Raw genomic sequence first — 16,415 nt, forward strand, 5'->3', positions numbered from 1 at the left:
AATCTCGCTGGGAAGTTCGAGGTCACGCTGTGAAACTGGCAAAAATCCAGCAGGTATGTTGAAGTGCAGACCGCGTTAATGAACATTAATAAACACTGACAAGTTCATATGCATCTATTTTACTGGCTGATAGAGGGTTCGACAGAAAACACTTTACCTTCCACTACTACGGCTGGCATGTCTTCTCTCGTGGCAAGTGCCACATGTGCCATCACAACAGATAGCAGGAAAAAAAAAAACCAGTTCACATATTCAATATATTTTTTTTATATTTAAGGCAATAAGGAAAGGCCTTAAACCCACTGATTTCCCAGCAAGGGTGAAAAGGCAGGTTGTAACAGGCCCCGAGGGCAAGGCACAGCAGAGCCACTGCTGCCCGAACGGCCGGGGCGTTAACAGAAAGCAAAAGACGCCAAAGCCTGTAAGAAAAAAATAAAAGACAAAAAACCCCTCCATTGGGGTTCCACAGCTACACACCTGGTCTTGAATCTCAAAATGCAATGTTTATCTGCACCAGCTGCAATTACACTTCTGGACTGCAACGCAGCTTGTGTGGTTTAGGAGCCTACGGATAAGGCTTCTAAGTGCAAGACAATACCGCAGAGAGCAATCCCCTGAGACTCTGTTTTATCAAATTCCTCTATCTTAAAAAATGCTGTCAGCAGCTTGTCTGCCTTCATAGTTAATTGTCTATTACCACCTGGTAATAGGCAGTCAGAAAGGCAATTTGGACTGGGACAGATGATGATGAGATTTGGGAGACCGAGGGCTTTTTCCTCCGAGATTCTCTGCTCCAAAACAAGAACAAAACAAAAATCCCCAAACTAAGACCAGTACGATGACAGGTACAAGGGAGCTGAAACACGGCTGCTTAGGGAACGAACATTTGCTTTTCTTCTTGCTTGTCTTCACCCAAATTTACCACAGGGTCCTGCAAGCGCCTCCAGAGAAATACAGTATCTACAGGCAGGGCCACGTCCCCGGTGCAGGGAGACAGGACACCCATCCTCGCCCCCATCCCCGTGTCCCCACCTTCCTCTCTCTGCTCGCTTTCCTACATGCAAAACGGCTCGCACGCTAGCGGCTCAGAGAGGAATTAGAACAGCTCAGGATCACTGTTTTAATTTAATTAATTGGCCTTTCAGTCTCTGGGAAGCTAAAAAGCAGCATTAGATGGGCCCCCTCTGATCTCCTCTGCTGTCTTTCACTGGTCTTTGTTTAATTGTTCCTGTTAATTACAGCTTTTGTGTCCATGCTTTGTGTTATTAGGATGATTTACATTCATGCTAAACTTAAATCTGGAAAAGTACAAGCAGCTGAAAAACTGCAGTCTCTAACTGCTGCGTTCTGGCCTCGATAAGGAGAGCAGACAGGCTATGGGACTACTTGAAGGGCTCTCTACCAACAGAAATAAAAATTCTCCACTTTAAGATTAAAAAAAAAAAAAAAAAAGAGGGAAATGGTTCACACACTGCTCACCATTTGGTCTGACAGATAAAATAGAAAGAGAAATCCAAGAAGCTAAGGAGATTTCACATGTCGCAAACCAAAGTGATGTATAATTACGCGCATGTAAAAATGCACATGCGCTTGCTCCACTCCACCACACTGCTGCAGCCCTACAAGTTTTAATTACTTTTTATTTAAGCAAGTCTATGAAACATAACAAAACATTGCCCAAAGCGAGAGGGAATGACCCTCGGCTATGTGTCGGTTATGGGTCACAAGCCACTAAGGACAGCATGGCACAACAGATTCGCCATTTGGCTTTCGCATGCATTTGCCATTACCCTCTGTTCCTTGCAACAGGCTGCAGGGTAACGCAACGCTTTGCAAAGCCCCCAGCCGATGTAAAGTAGGATCTTGTTCCAGCAGCTTCTATCAAGAATATAACGTTTTTCTGCCTGCAGCAAGGATACAGAACTCACACACGCAGAAAACTGTGTACCTGCGGTTGATATGAGCCCAGGTTAGAAAATATTAAACTTTTGCCTGGACAGAATTGTGTTAACGCAGAAAAGTGAGCCCCGTTTCCCTGCACTGGCACTGCTGTTAACCTGAGCTGCAGAACCCGAACTGCAGCCTCCTTGCTGCTGGCGCTCCTGCTCTAGCTTTAGCACTACCATAACGTGACTGAATGGATGAAAGATTTTTATTTTGTCTTGATCTTTTCTGAAGAAAGCTCCCCCACGTCTGCCAGCTTGCACCATCTTCCCTGGAGTAGCTCTACCGGTGTCTAGTTGCATACATAGTCTGATGATGGGAAACATAGTTAATAACAAGTAAAAAAAAAAAAACCCAAACAAACCAACCAAAAATGAACCCCAAAAAAGAACCTCCAAAACCAGAAAAAGAACCACATGGCAGCACAATAACCTTGGAAACTTTTATTGGTATTGTTAAACCAAATTAACTAACAGTTACAGATAAGCAGGATTTCCCTACATGAACAGCAATGAAAGGGCGCCATGTGGTACACCCAGCTGTACGAAGGCAGCTAAAATCCCAGTGTTTGTTAAAAAGGGACAAGGACAATCTTCACAACTCCTGCACCTGAACGGTATTTATCACAAGAAAAGTTAAATATGAAGTTGCTGTGCCCATCAAAATCCTGATCCAAAAAGCTCAATTATATGCAGGGACTTTTTTTTTTTTTTGGTGAGGCCTACCAAAAGTGTGGTTTAATTAAACAACAGGTATCTTCATAATACTAACCAGATTTTCTCATATTCTTGTCTAATGCTGGCAGGGAACGTATTGCTGCATTTGCAGTCTCTGGAGAACACTGCCTTTTCCTCATTAGCTTTTTGCACAGCAATTAATCCCCTTAATCAGTCAAATCAGTTCAACGCTAGATCACAAAAGCACTAAGAAAAGAGAAAACAAGAAATTACCTTGTTAAATTTAATGAGCAAGGAAAAACATACACTACATGGGCTGTAACAGTGCTCCACACTCCAGCATGGAAAAATTTAAGTGCCTGAGCAGTAACAGCAGTCCACAGAATTACAATCATTTTGTCCCTAACACTGAAAATTGCATAATGCAACAGAGCAAGAAATTCTTTAGCTTCTGAAAGCGTGCATGCGCAGAAAAGAGAACCCACCACGTAGCCAGCTTCATCAGGATGTTATATTCAGAAAACAGTTCAGTTCTGCGATATTATTGATACTGCCTTTACATGCAATGATGGCGTAAAACCAGTACAAACTGTATTACAAAGTAGAGCATTAGATTTTCTTCTGTACTTGCTGCTGCAGTTGAAGGAAGTCTGAGCTTTACAATTGTTTACGTGGCCAAGAAGGGTTGCAATTCTCAGGCTGTATCCTGTACAAGCAGCAGGAAGCAGGCGATCTTAGAACTTATTCACCATCCAGTTTAATCATGTAGGAGAGCTCTGATCCAAAACAATTACCCTGTAGGGAAAAAAAAAAAAAGGTTACATGGCTGTTTATTTTCTTATATCAAACTACAGGATGAAGGGAGTGGGATTTCATATTGCCTCTTTCGCCTCCTCAGCATGGAAAACAAGAATGTATCTCATGCAGCCAGAGAATACACAAATTTCTACCAAAAGCCCAATTTAATTCACAGAGAGGCTCACCTGAATGGTGAAGATGAAGACAGCTGTTCCTGTAAGCGGGATTTCTGATCTTCAGGGTGCGTGTCTAAAAAAACATGTAAATTCAGCTCAGAACCAAGAAGAACATATACAGCCACACAACACTTCAAAGAGAAAGCTCTAGTTTTGTCAGCACATAGCAGCATGCTGAATCAAGCGCTACAGATCTCTTTGCTAGAGCCATTAAGTTGGTTTCTGATTACAAGTGCAGCCTCAGCTCTGTTGCTATTGGGTGCGTTACACAGGAGCCTCTTTGTGATCAGAAATCATTCCGTTTTCAAAACCTGAAGCCCAATCCCTACCGGCTCAGTTCTTCTAGAAGTCTGACAGAAAATAGGGTCATGTATGCTAATGCTGTGCAAATAAAAAGCACAATGATGATACCTCCAGATGTCTGGGTTTAAAAATTACCATCAACATTTCCAAAAGTAACTAGTGATTTGGCACATTTCCAACTTTGGGTGCCTAACTGGAAAGCAAAACATGTGTAGCAGAGCTGACTGCTGTAGAAGTGTTAAATGCCCACAACAGGGGCCTCCTTTAAGTCATCTTGTGCTACACACTGAAAAATCAAAAGTTCTCTCTGAAAATGAAAGGCTACTGCCTTTTTCTTTCCAGACAAAATGCCAGTTCTTTCATATATTTTGCGTAGCACTAAATGCACATTAACAATACAAGTATGTCAGCCCCCTCCCTGTAACAAGAAACATCTTTGAGAAATGCTGAAAATAGCAATCTTTTACTTTAGCTGTAGAATACCAGTCAGCTTTGACAGTTCCTAATGGATATTTGGACTTACAGAACAGAGGAAACACTTCTATTTTATCTTATGTCTTCTTCCTTACTTATAGTTTCTATTAAAGGAAAGCCAGGGGAGACGAGACTGAACAGATGTTTAAGGGATTTGATGGCATTGGCATACACATCACAGGTACATACCAAACCACACTGAGAGTAACCAAAGTCCTTACAGTGTGAAGCATTTAGGTGCCTAAGCCAGAGAGGTTGAGGACTAAAAAAGACACAGATACAGTATTATCAGCTGTCTTTCAGTGCTTTCAGGTCAGTAGAGGAAACTGCACTCTCGCTATGAAAGAGACGCTCTGCAACTCCAGCAAATCTCCAATGCTGTCAGTCTCAACTGACCAAAAAAATTAGGAAATTTTCAAGTGTCTCTGGTCTAGAGCAGCTTCCTCTCCTTTAAAAGCACAGGGTAGAAACAGTACCAAGACGGGGGAAATCAAGAAAAGCAAAAAACTAGTCTGTGCAAGCTCGACAAATTCAGTGCTAACAATATAATAAATGCGATACTGCCCAGCACAGCATCCAGTAGCTTTACAGACGAAGAGGACCTTCTGAACTCCCTGCACAGCTTTCTGGTGCTCTGCCTCTGGCCCCGGCTCCGCCTTCCTCTACTCCCTTCTTCCTTCCAACATCTTCCGCATCTTGCAGGCTTGCAGCCCTTGAATGACAGAGGTTTTTTTGTATCATCCCAATTTTTTGTATTTTCTTTTAGACAGGATGAATAGAGAGCACTAAAACAGAAGCCTCTGGAGACACTAGATGCCTTTTTATTTGTACTCTGACCCATAATGGGCATCTGCCCCCTCCAACCGCCAAACAAACTGCCTCTCCCCCCCCCCCCAAGACTACAGATGTGCTTTAGCTTTACATCCATACGCAGACTCCAATGATTCCTTACATAATAGCATTAAGTAAATGTAGTCTGACTACAAGCGCGAATGGGCTTTGGATCAAGCCATTTATGAACATGGCATTTTATATACTGCAGGAATCGGTCTGCCCTGTTGACAAGATCCTCCTGGTTATCAGGACATTTGCCTTCTGTGTTCAATTAAAAAAAAATAAAATCCTGATGCCAAACACAAGAATGTCTTGTGTTCCTTAGTAAGATATATATTAGGAATGACTTAAGACTGCTCACTGGCTTTTACTGTGGAGTTGTTCAGAGTTACTAGGCTCTGATCTTTGGTTCTAAGAGGAAAAAAATTATTTGGGCTATGAATCTTTTCCTTGAAGTGATGTATATGTGACTTCTGTCATTTTCTTCATTTCCTCCTATACTGCCATGACAGTATAACCATCTTCCCAAACTCTTCTAGAACTTTCATGATTCTGTTCTCTTAATGTACATTCTTCTCTCTCTCAAAAAATCCACCATTCTGTCAAATCATCTCTGATTTCTGTGAAGACTATGCACTGCCTTCCAAGCCTATGGAAGTATTTGCTTTCCACCTACAGGAAATTGTATTAACAAAACATTCTTTTCCCTCTCAATTTAGTATGGAGAGTTCAGATTGATGTCTCCAGGCAAGCTCCCTGACACACTACTGCCTGAAGAGTGACAGCACATTTTCTGAGAAGTCCTGCATAGGTCTGTACACAGAACATAAACAAAATAAACTTAGGAACAATGTATCAGTTATCAGCTAACCCAAGAGTGTGTCCCTGAGGTTGTTCTCGGATCTCCTCATCTCCAGGAACTGCATGGAGCATTCTTTCTAAAATATCATCAAGAGTGGAGTGAGCCCTGTTGAATAAAAGATTTAAAATGGATGCTGGCAAGTTTAATACTACGCATTTAAAAAAACCCTAGTAATATTATCAGGGTTCTTAAAAAAAGTTGGCTTACTGTAAGCATTGAATCTTGTTACAATATACTGGAACCATTATTCTAAATCTTTGTAACTCAAAGCCAAACATGCCTTACCGTCCTTTTTTCATACCTTTCTGTTTCCTCTGCTAGATTAAATGACTCCGTAGTCCATAAACTATGATTTCTCTTCTCATTTCTCTCAGATTCTTGTTTTGACTCTCTGTCTTCCATTTTAATTTGACCAGGAGCTAGTTACATAAAGATTTTGGTATCAAAGGTATGAAGGAAGATAAAAACACGTTTTAATTTATTAATTATTTACTGCACTTGGGAAACTTCCAGTTGTCCGCTTCTCAATTACTCTTTCCTCAGTAATCTGATTCTCTACCAGTTACGCAAATTCACATTATCTACAGTCAAAGGTGGCCAGTAGCAAGACCTAGATAAATATTTTACTGTAACACATTTTTAGATTTACAGGACTGAACATTTTGCTTCATACTAAAATGAAAAATGCATGTGAAAATTAATCTTTAATCTTTCCCCTTACAATCCTAGATATGGGAGAAAAATCAAAAGAAAACCTGTGGATGTTAGCTTTGTTACCCCCCTTAGCAAAATCCAATGATATCCCCCCCCCCAGGACTTATCTCAGTAAGTTCTGTTCCCTACAGCATGTGAATATATTCAGCCACCTTCTGCTAAGCTATGATAAGCAGGAAGCAGTAGGCTGTCACAAAAAATGGAGTCTGAAATAGCTGTACTTTATGCAAATACAACAAAACCACAGTGATTAAACAGCAAGCAATAGAGGCTGCTGCATTCCTTACCACCTAAAAACAAGATACTCCTATGAATAAAGTCACAGTAGCTTCTATCCTTTGGGTAACAATTTTAAATGGGAAAAGATCTAACAAAGCTGTAGGATAACACAAACAAGTGGCAGTATCATTCTCAAGTGACTATGCTATTTAGCTTTTTTACAGACTAACTCATGTTCTGCCTTTTTGTCTTTTTTTTTTTTAAACTGCTCTTCTCTTTCTGACTCATTGGAAACAAATGCAGAGCCTATAGAGATCTAGGTTTTCTGCTCCTCTGATATGACTTGCTGTACATCTAAAAATTATTCCCACTTATTACTATTTGCAGTTTCAGAACCACGAAGATTCACTACTGCTATCTTTGGTATCTTTGTAACAGAACAGGAAATACAATATCGATTACCCCAGTGGATGCTATTTTCTTACACCATGAGATCAGAGGCATTATTTCATTATGGTGAGTAAGAAACAGAAGCAGTTAGTGTGCACTGGCCACTTTTTCAACTGAACCACCCTCCCAGAATGGAAACTTCATCTCTATTTTACATCAGCTGCCCACCATCTATACTTTTGTGGGTTTCATCACTTATGTTTGAACACAGCATACATTACAGTGGCATAATAAAAGTAGAAGATTAATTCTGATAGTTCAGACCTGCAAGCCTTCCACACCAGATCCCCGTAGACTTTAGAGAGTGAATACACAGAGAAAGACAGCAAACACTGGTGGAAGGGATGCTATTTGCAAAAACACTGCATATAACCTTACCAAGAAAGGGAGAATCCTCTCAAATTTCTGCTGAACCACAAATACAAAAAAAAGCTAAAAATTGAAGTTTATCGTATAGCTGAACATACAATGACAAGTATTCAGAGTAATTTTGCAGCATTGCAAAAGTAGTTTTCTATTTGCAATCTCTATGTTAGGACTATGATCAACTAACCATGTATTTGCACTCCGCAGTCATACAATCCCTTCTCTTTTAAGTCTTGAGCGATGGAATCTTGCTGCTTTAAATATTCTGTTAAAACCAGCATATTTCCTTATTGATCTAAATATTCTTTCTAAATAGACTCTATACAATCTAAAGTACCATATTACTTTATCCATCCAAACCTAGATGAAAACCTTTACATAATGTATAATTAGTTCATATATTAATCCTACAAATTGTCTCTGACCATTATTTATTCACTTGATGCCAGTCTCCACATGTCCTTGTTTTGGTGAATGAGGAAATAAATTATCAGAATACATCTGGGTGCCTCATTTCTGAAAGAGCATAGGACCCATATACATTTAATCATCCCAATGTCTGGCATTAGTTTAGGAAGAGTTTATAGGTGAATAACCAAAGGAAATTCTTCTGTAACACACCCCCATAAAAATAATGCAGTTTTTACACTGTGTTCTGTCTGAAGATGTGATTACAAAAAGAAACAAATCACTCAGACTAAGCTCTGCAAAAAAACCTGAGGGATGCAGCTGCCTGGCTTGCATTTGTTTTAATGGAGAACATGCATTGCTCTGGGACACCTTTGAAAAATTCAGTCTACACAAAATTAATCTCAGTGTTAAATTATATCTGCACTCAACAGGCTAGCTGCTGTCATCAGCGGCAACTAACCATTACATGAAATGCAGAAACTTCAAGGACTAACTTAAATAACTGCCAGTTATTTAAGCTGTTGATGCCTAACTTCCTGATCATTGACCTGACTGCAACTAATTTGGAAGCTCTTGTGTATTTTAGTAGTGAATGATTTGGGAGAAATCCTGATTGAACACAGCTGGCAAGCCTCTTACCATTTTGGGTGAAGTGCCTCTTACCAATTTCATCCAGCAGCTCTTGGGCTGGTGGAGGCAGCTCACCAATGAAGTTGTTAGATGCCTGTGAGAGTGCTGAGATAGAAAAAAAAAAAGTCTAGTTAATTAGCAGTGATTAATCCTTAGTAACTGTGACATAGGCTTACATTATGTCAGCATCTTGCTGACATATTTCATTTATCAACCTACACGAGCCAGGCTCATTCACATTTTATCAAATATCTTTAAGTAATTTCATCATGGAAGAATCATTTAGAGCTAGACTTGCACATTCAGTTCTCAGTCTTGTATTGCAAACTTTAGGCCAGTAATATTTACACTTCAAATGTAGGTTGATTAGAGGTCAGAGTTCGTAGTCTGCAGGTGCAAAGACAAAATCCGTAACCTAATTACCACTAGCAATACACAGTTGTGTGCAAAGATATTTATCCCTATAAAAAGAGATGCCCAGGAGGGGGGGTGGATCAAGGGGGGGGGTGGTGGAGAGAAGTAAAACTGCAAAATTTCTTTTCAAATCTGTTTCTCCATTTATTGATCATTCTATTTGGGCTGGGGCTGGGTTAAGAGACTTACCAGATGCCTTCCTGGTGCTTCTCAAGGATGAAGCAACTACTGGCAACCCATCCTGTGTAAGATCATACAGAATGAAACATAGGAAGGCAAATTGAAGAACTGCTGGTCTTCAATCCTCCCCTTCAACATACTAAATCCAAAATGAGGTAAGGCCTTAATTAAAGCCTTAGTTGACCATTAAATTTTTAAATAAGCTCTTCAATCAGTTCAGAATATGAAAACAGAGGTAGCATCCGGGTAAGCCAGATATGTAGAAAGTTTTGCTTAGGCTGGTGCACTCATCTTTTAGCCAGCTATAAGGTACTGTCAGCTATGTAATCTTATCCATTTCAACACTCTACGTGGACAATTGGATGGGAATTCTCTGAAAGGACAGTTCCAACATCTCTTTAAGTTCCCATTCTCTGTTTTGAATCTTTAATTATTAAAGCCAGGCACACCTATTTACCAAAAGAGCCCCCAAAAATCAAAAATTTGTAATCATAGGCAAGTTCTCACTGTCCTCAAAATGGAAGCAGGTACTTCATGCACTTAATCCTAAAGTAAGAATTCAGACAAAGTGACACAATCAAGTATCTCCACAGAGCCAGGTCAAGGCAGCACTGCACTGTTAATGGGCTTAACGAATTCCAACTGTCTGCTACGCAAGCAGAAAGACACAGACCTGACCTGATGACAATGAATGCAGTCACTACTGTTCTGGTTGAACAAACTCTCATTTAATCTTTAAATGACAACCCCATCAATGAATAACAATAAGGCATAAAGGCAACTATTTTATATACAACTGTCTGAAAAGACAGTTAAGATAATGCTGTGGCTCCGGAACACCTTCCATTCCAAAAAGATTACTGGAAATCACTACAGTGACCTTGGAAATTGTCAACTCCAAAGAGAGAGAATTTTTTGATACAACAAAGTTGATAAGATTATGCCATGTCTGCGCATAAAAAGGACAAATTTAATCCCCTACTACAAGGGCTTTCTGAACATTTACTTGCTTCCAAACAACTAGATGGAGGCTTCCACCTTAGTCTTCTTCCTCAAGGAATCACTCATTTACATACTCATTTACCTTCCCCCACTAAGTTTTGAGAACTCTCCAGTTTCACATGAAAACTTACATACTTGAACACACATGCACACGTATTTATTTTCATTCAAGTTTATTCCCCGCTCCACATAGTCAAAAGCCTACAGTTCACAAATCACTTGTGAATTCAGAGTGGTTCAGATAAGCAACCTGCTGTTGCCTCACCAGAAGACCAACTGATCAACACACCCCTCTTCCAACAAAAACATACCTTTCTTACCCAATCATTTTGCTGATACTTACCACTTTGGTGTTCCAAGATTACTGCATCCAATGCCAGGAAATGGCAGTTCTTTAACAGCCAGGGAAGGGATGGAAGGCAGGCAAGGCCATTTTGATGGTGGTCAACATTTAAGTAAGATTAGGTCCAAGGGGAAGCCAACTCTGTATAATCAGTGGCATACACTGACTGCTTTGAAATCTATCAGAACTTTTGTCGTTATGTCAACAGATCCAGGATTCCAAAATGCTCAAAGACCTAGAAGTATTTCTGTGCTTCTCATCTTGCATTTATTTTAAGGAAAAGTATTTTTAAAAATATTTTAAAGAATAGCTGGCATAAGGTAAATTTTCTAGACTTACAGGCTCATTCAATTCAGATGAGAATACTCCTGCAGCAACAGAGGGCATTTCAGTGCTCCTTCCCTCCTCATAGGCTGTAGTGAATGTCCTGGACACCGAAGAAGAGATCTCTTGAGAACCACAAAAGGAAGAATCTGAAGCTACTCTATGGCAGTGTTTGCATTTCTCAAAGGCTACTGGAATTTTTTCTTCTAGAATTAAAAGAGAAAAGAAAAAGGTGATAGCAAAGCTGGAAAATGATTTTTGGATTTTTTGTATCTTGGTCACATTTCAACGGAAGCAGAAAAAGGTCTCTTGTATTTGAACAGGCACCAGCACAGGCAACTCTAAGAAATTACTGTCCATAACTGATCTGTAAGCAGGAGTCCAAACTGATTACCTAGGAGTTCAGTCTCAGACATTATTTATGCAAAACTTTGCCAACTGAGAAATTTTGACTACTGTATTACACCAAAGTAATAAAAGTACAAAGCAAATGATAATTTGTTGCTCTTAAACACTGAAGTTCAACAAACATTGAGATCACTTTATCAATACTCAAAACATACTAAGTGCTTATTACATTGTCTGTCTTTAAAATGCTAAAATCTGCATCTATCGCTCCAAATCAATTTTAAACGTCTAAAATAATTTCTGATTTATGAAGGCTACCATTAACGACCAAGTAATTATCTTTCAGAGACCTTTCAGATATGGGCTTTTTCAGCTGCATCCCCGTAAATTCTCTTTTAGTTCTACATTAGAGATTTCTTTTGACCAAGCAGGCTCTAACTACAAAGTTGTTACTATCCAGACCAAAACAACGAGATTTCAAGCAAAAAGGTACAGCATTTCTTGGGGTTACTTATTCCAAGCCTGACATTTCTGCATTGGTACTATGTGAATGGAGTTCCATGATTCACATCCATGATTTTTACATCAGCAAGTCTTGGCAGAAAGGTCTGACTCCTGGCACAGAAAGTAATTCACTGGTCCTTCCTTCTTTCCTCTCTGCAGTTACCTGAGCTGAGTGGAGTGCTGACGCTCATTGGTGCATGAGTCACTCTGGGCGTTTTACAATCTATATCCCTGCAGTAGTTCTCTTGCTCATAGGGGATACTCGACAAATCCTGAATATCTGTCACTGATCTGAAGTATTGAAAGATGTTCTGACAGTTAGAATAGCCACTTCTTACACCTGCGAATCACTAAATTCTGCTATTTTCAGGTTCTTTAAATTTTAATTTTGTTCAGTCTTATCTAGTTTTCCAGAAGGAAGAGAGACATTCTCTTTGAAAACTTCCCACAGAATTCTTGGAAGGCTAAAGATCACCATCTTCAGTAACCTTGCAAAGACAGAAAAGGTTAATTATTTGCTTTCCCTTCCTTTACAGGATTTCTTAATTTTAGTAATTCTCCTATAAAAGCAAGCTCAGGAAACTGCCTCCAGAAAGGGCAGGAACTTCAAACATGAACCACTGGGTAGAAAACTCTCTCCAAAGCCAAGGGAAGACCTCAAGGTTTAACAAAAATTAACGATCCATTAATTAAGACTAAATGTAGGTCTTCGGAACCTTTAAAAGAATTACTCAGATAAACTGAAACTGCTAAAGATCTGCACAGGCAGTGATGTCCACTCAAGCTACAAAAATTCTTAAGTGGCTACAGGACTAGGATTGTATTAAGCGGTATCTTATTGTATTAAACTGGTATCTTCTGCAGATATACCCTGGATTACATTGTCCTCAGAAGACCATGAAATGAACAGACGTCTACTGTTACCAAATCAGTAATTTCTATGCAAATCTCCATTATCTGTAAAAAGAAGTTAACTTTTCTAGGTGAGTCACAAACCTATTCTGCAAATTCTTCCCGAGAATCTTAATCACAAGGCTACTTTTGTAGTAAAATTTATTTAGCCACATACTAACAATTTGCTCTTTAAAGTAATTTTATTTCTCCTGTGTAATATGGACAGAAGAAACAAGGAATCCTAACACTTTAATGTAAAGAAGCACACCCAGATTAACACTAATTACTTATGAATATGAAAATATGTCAAACTAAGGACAACGGTATGTGATACTCTTTTATACCAATCTCCCAACTCATCACGAGAAAATATTCTTTCAATACTTCAGATAGTTTTCTCTCTCTCAGCTTTGGTCTGTCTCATCTTCCTGTTTTGCATCAACACAAAACTTTTACAATGACAATGACCAACTTGCTGAAGTTTTGATATAAAATGGTCTGTGGCTCTTACACATCTTTTTCTTTGCGTTCTTCCTGTGGCTCCCACAGTATCACTTCTTGCACTGCTTCAACACTGGAATGAGGGAAGAAAGGTCATATTCATTAATCCTCTCAGAGAATTACGAAAATAAATTTATTATTTATTATTATTTGTTTAGTTTTCTCTCAAAAAGTTTAAAGGACTACTTTCTCTCTGAGGTAGACTGCAGCTTATAAAAAAACCTTTTGCTTAAAACCTTAGAAGATGGAGAGTGCTAGGAGAAAAATGCCATTTTAAGCACATTATGGCTTTGTGTCCGGTAAGGAGAAAACTTCTAATTGACATATGCAGTTTCAAAACAAAACTGAAAGTTAAATAAAAATCTGTGAATATACATCACTACCTTGTTTTATCATCCTTTGATTGGTCTGCATTGTAAACTGTTAACAACTCCATTCAAGATCAAAGAGGTATTCAAAGGGGATTAGTCATATGGTCAGAGAGCAACAGTCCTTTCTGTCCTGCTGGCAAAAGCTCAATTCCTAAGTGAAGGGAGCAACCAAAACCATTACCTTTAAGGCCAGGTATTTACACGCTTGCTGCCTACCTTTGACACTGGTAACTCAGTTCCTCCAGTGGAGGGGAGGGAGTACAACACTGACAGACAGTACAACCAGCTCTCACTCCCACACTTGGAGAAAGTGAGCAGCTGCTAACTCTGGAGGAACACAAGGAAAGCTGAGCTACAGGGAGGGAAGGGGCTTTTAAGCCTGAAAGCCACTGCTGAAAGACCCTCAGAGCGAGGACTGTTCCTCTTTAAGTGAAAGCACCCCTTGCAGCATGAGGTGGTGATTCTGGCCAACATCTCTGCATAATAGTAGAACATAAAATTTACAAAAATACTGGTTATAAACACCTCATGTTTGATAGATGAGACTGCAAGTCTCAAAGCATGGGCTAATGTTATCTGCAGGCAAGATGCAGTGAGCATACTTGCATCAGATTCTTCTCACGGGAGGGGAAAAGGCATGATCTTCGTGCCACCTGAGCTCCAAAACCAAAGCACAACAAAACTAAAACAGATGACAGAAGTCTTAATTTGAATTATCTTTGCTCTGTTTAATACTGTAGTTTATCAGTGTAAAAGGAATTGTAATATATACATGATTTATTTTTCCTATTTTAGCTCCCTCATTAAGCAAAAAAAAAAAAAAAAAATACTGAACACTGTAAGAGACAAAACCCCATGAGACTTGTGAAAGTCCTTTTAGTGTTTTCTTCGCAAGGAACTATGATATGTAGATAATCATTAAAAAACACCACTGGCATCTTATTTGAGTATTAGATATATAAGCAGAATTAATAGAGCGCACACTTTATAACCTAATTTATGCTTGAAGTGATGATGAAAATAAGTCTATCTACCTGGCTACAGGCATATGGCTAAGTTGATTCACTCCTAGCGCGTTACTGCCAGAGTTCTGCACCGCTGTGCTGCAGAATAGTAGTTTTCCTCCTGAATACAAATAACAAATGTCCCCTGTTACTGGGTTTTGCAAGTACAAAAGAAAGCGGCGCAACTCATTGAACAGGCAATTGCAACTTCATTAAATTTTTTAGTTCTTGTGACCTTTGTTGTTGCCAAGAGACCAATGTGTTTTAAAGATGCATTTTCATAAACATACCACGGCTGCCAGACAGTCAACCACTGAAGCACTGGGGACTATCACAACATTTACAAATTTGAGCTAAGAGAGCCAACAGACTAGAGAAACAACGATGATCCTTCCATTATTCTGCACACACACACTGTCAGCTCTTACAGTTTATAAGCTCAACATCCTTCTAGCAGTAAGAATATTAATGTGTAAATACAACTCTAATTCAGCTTCCAGCACCATAGCAAGTTGCATAAAAAGATTAAACTTAGCCCCAGGGTAAAAACAAAAAGGTTGCAAACAAGGTTTCTTTAACTGAAATACAGCAAGTACATAATCATCGCACTCAACAGTATTTCAGTGACTGCAATGCCCAAACCTCATCTTCCAAAATCCTGAGCGTCCCAAACTCTCACTAAAATAATGAGGAGTAAGAGACCAAGTGATCCTGAAGAATTAAGCTCCAGCCTTCTGACAGGAGTGCTGCTGACAAAAATGTAAGTGCAACAAGACTCCGTCTCCCTGACTCAGAAGTACCTTCAAAAGAAAGAGCACATTTACCTGAAACCTGATTACCTGATCCTGCATCTTCAGGTAACCGTTTCTGTAAAAATCCTTCACAAGCATCTTCTAATTTGCCCTCAGCATCTGAGGTCTGAAGGGGGGGAAAAAAGGAAGCAAATTCAATTTCTCACAGGCAAGCTGCGAAGGGTAGGACAACTCTCACAGGATGATGTTCACAACAATCAGAATGGAGAGACAAAGTTTTCAAGAGCTTATCAAACAGCATGGATTGGATTCAACAGTCCACACAATAATTTCAAATCTTCAAGAAATGAATGAAGATTGTTTTAAGACTATTGAGTACTATAATCAATAGAGCTGTGAAGGACAGGCTGAGATTATCAACTGCCTGAAACTTTTCTCAGCCACAGATTACGTAATTTCCTAGTAAACAAATTAAGAAAACATGCCCCTGGTGTTTTGGGAGTCTGGGTGTTTGTGGGGTTTTAGTTGTCTGGGAGGTTTTTTGGGGGGGTTTTTTGGGTGGGGGTATGTGTTTTAAAGGAACAGAGTTAGAATTTTCTTACTTTTACATGAACCTTTATTTGTAGATATTATTTCAAAAGAAAAGAATAAAAACTGTCATTCTCCCATTTTCTACAGCTCTTCTTCAAAACAAATGGGAGCATAATAAAACCACGTTGTGTAACTTACGTCCAAGGTTCTTGACGCAGACTTCATTCCTGTCTTTTCTGTTATTTTTACCTCTAGTTCTGAACTTCCCTGAGCAGTAGGAGGAAGGAAATAGTGATGATCAGGAGTCAAGAATTCTTCAGACACATCAGGAGATGAATTAAGGGAACAATGTAATTCCCTTGAATGCCCCTGTGAAAGACATCATCATT

At 39.3% G+C, this 16,415-nt stretch overlaps 1 protein-coding gene across 1 annotated transcript in view; it reads right to left on the reverse strand.

Moving 5' to 3' along the window:
- Positions 1-2,379: 2,379 nt before the first annotated feature.
- Positions 2,380-16,415, reverse strand: part of TEX14 (testis expressed 14, intercellular bridge forming factor) — a 33,588-nt gene continuing 19,552 nt past the window's right edge. The window contains exons 18-31 of the mRNA XM_076354584.1: positions 16,225-16,395; positions 15,568-15,661; positions 14,774-14,864; positions 13,379-13,441; positions 12,137-12,264; positions 11,137-11,327; positions 9,462-9,513; positions 8,868-8,963; positions 8,005-8,082; positions 6,370-6,487; positions 6,078-6,173; positions 4,975-5,084; positions 3,605-3,668; positions 2,380-3,416 (exon numbers count right to left, since the gene is read on the reverse strand). Of these exons, the coding sequence (XP_076210699.1) occupies positions 3,383-3,416; positions 3,605-3,668; positions 4,975-5,084; positions 6,078-6,173; positions 6,370-6,487; positions 8,005-8,082; positions 8,868-8,963; positions 9,462-9,513; positions 11,137-11,327; positions 12,137-12,264; positions 13,379-13,441; positions 14,774-14,864; positions 15,568-15,661; positions 16,225-16,395 (1,386 nt within the window). The 3' untranslated portion in view covers positions 2,380-3,382. The remainder of the gene's footprint in view (positions 3,417-3,604; positions 3,669-4,974; positions 5,085-6,077; positions 6,174-6,369; positions 6,488-8,004; positions 8,083-8,867; positions 8,964-9,461; positions 9,514-11,136; positions 11,328-12,136; positions 12,265-13,378; positions 13,442-14,773; positions 14,865-15,567; positions 15,662-16,224; positions 16,396-16,415) is intronic.

The sequence above is a fragment of the Aptenodytes patagonicus genome, chromosome 17 (genome assembly GCF_965638725.1).
Source record: "Aptenodytes patagonicus chromosome 17, bAptPat1.pri.cur, whole genome shotgun sequence".
Lineage (NCBI taxonomy): Eukaryota > Metazoa > Chordata > Aves > Sphenisciformes > Spheniscidae > Aptenodytes > Aptenodytes patagonicus.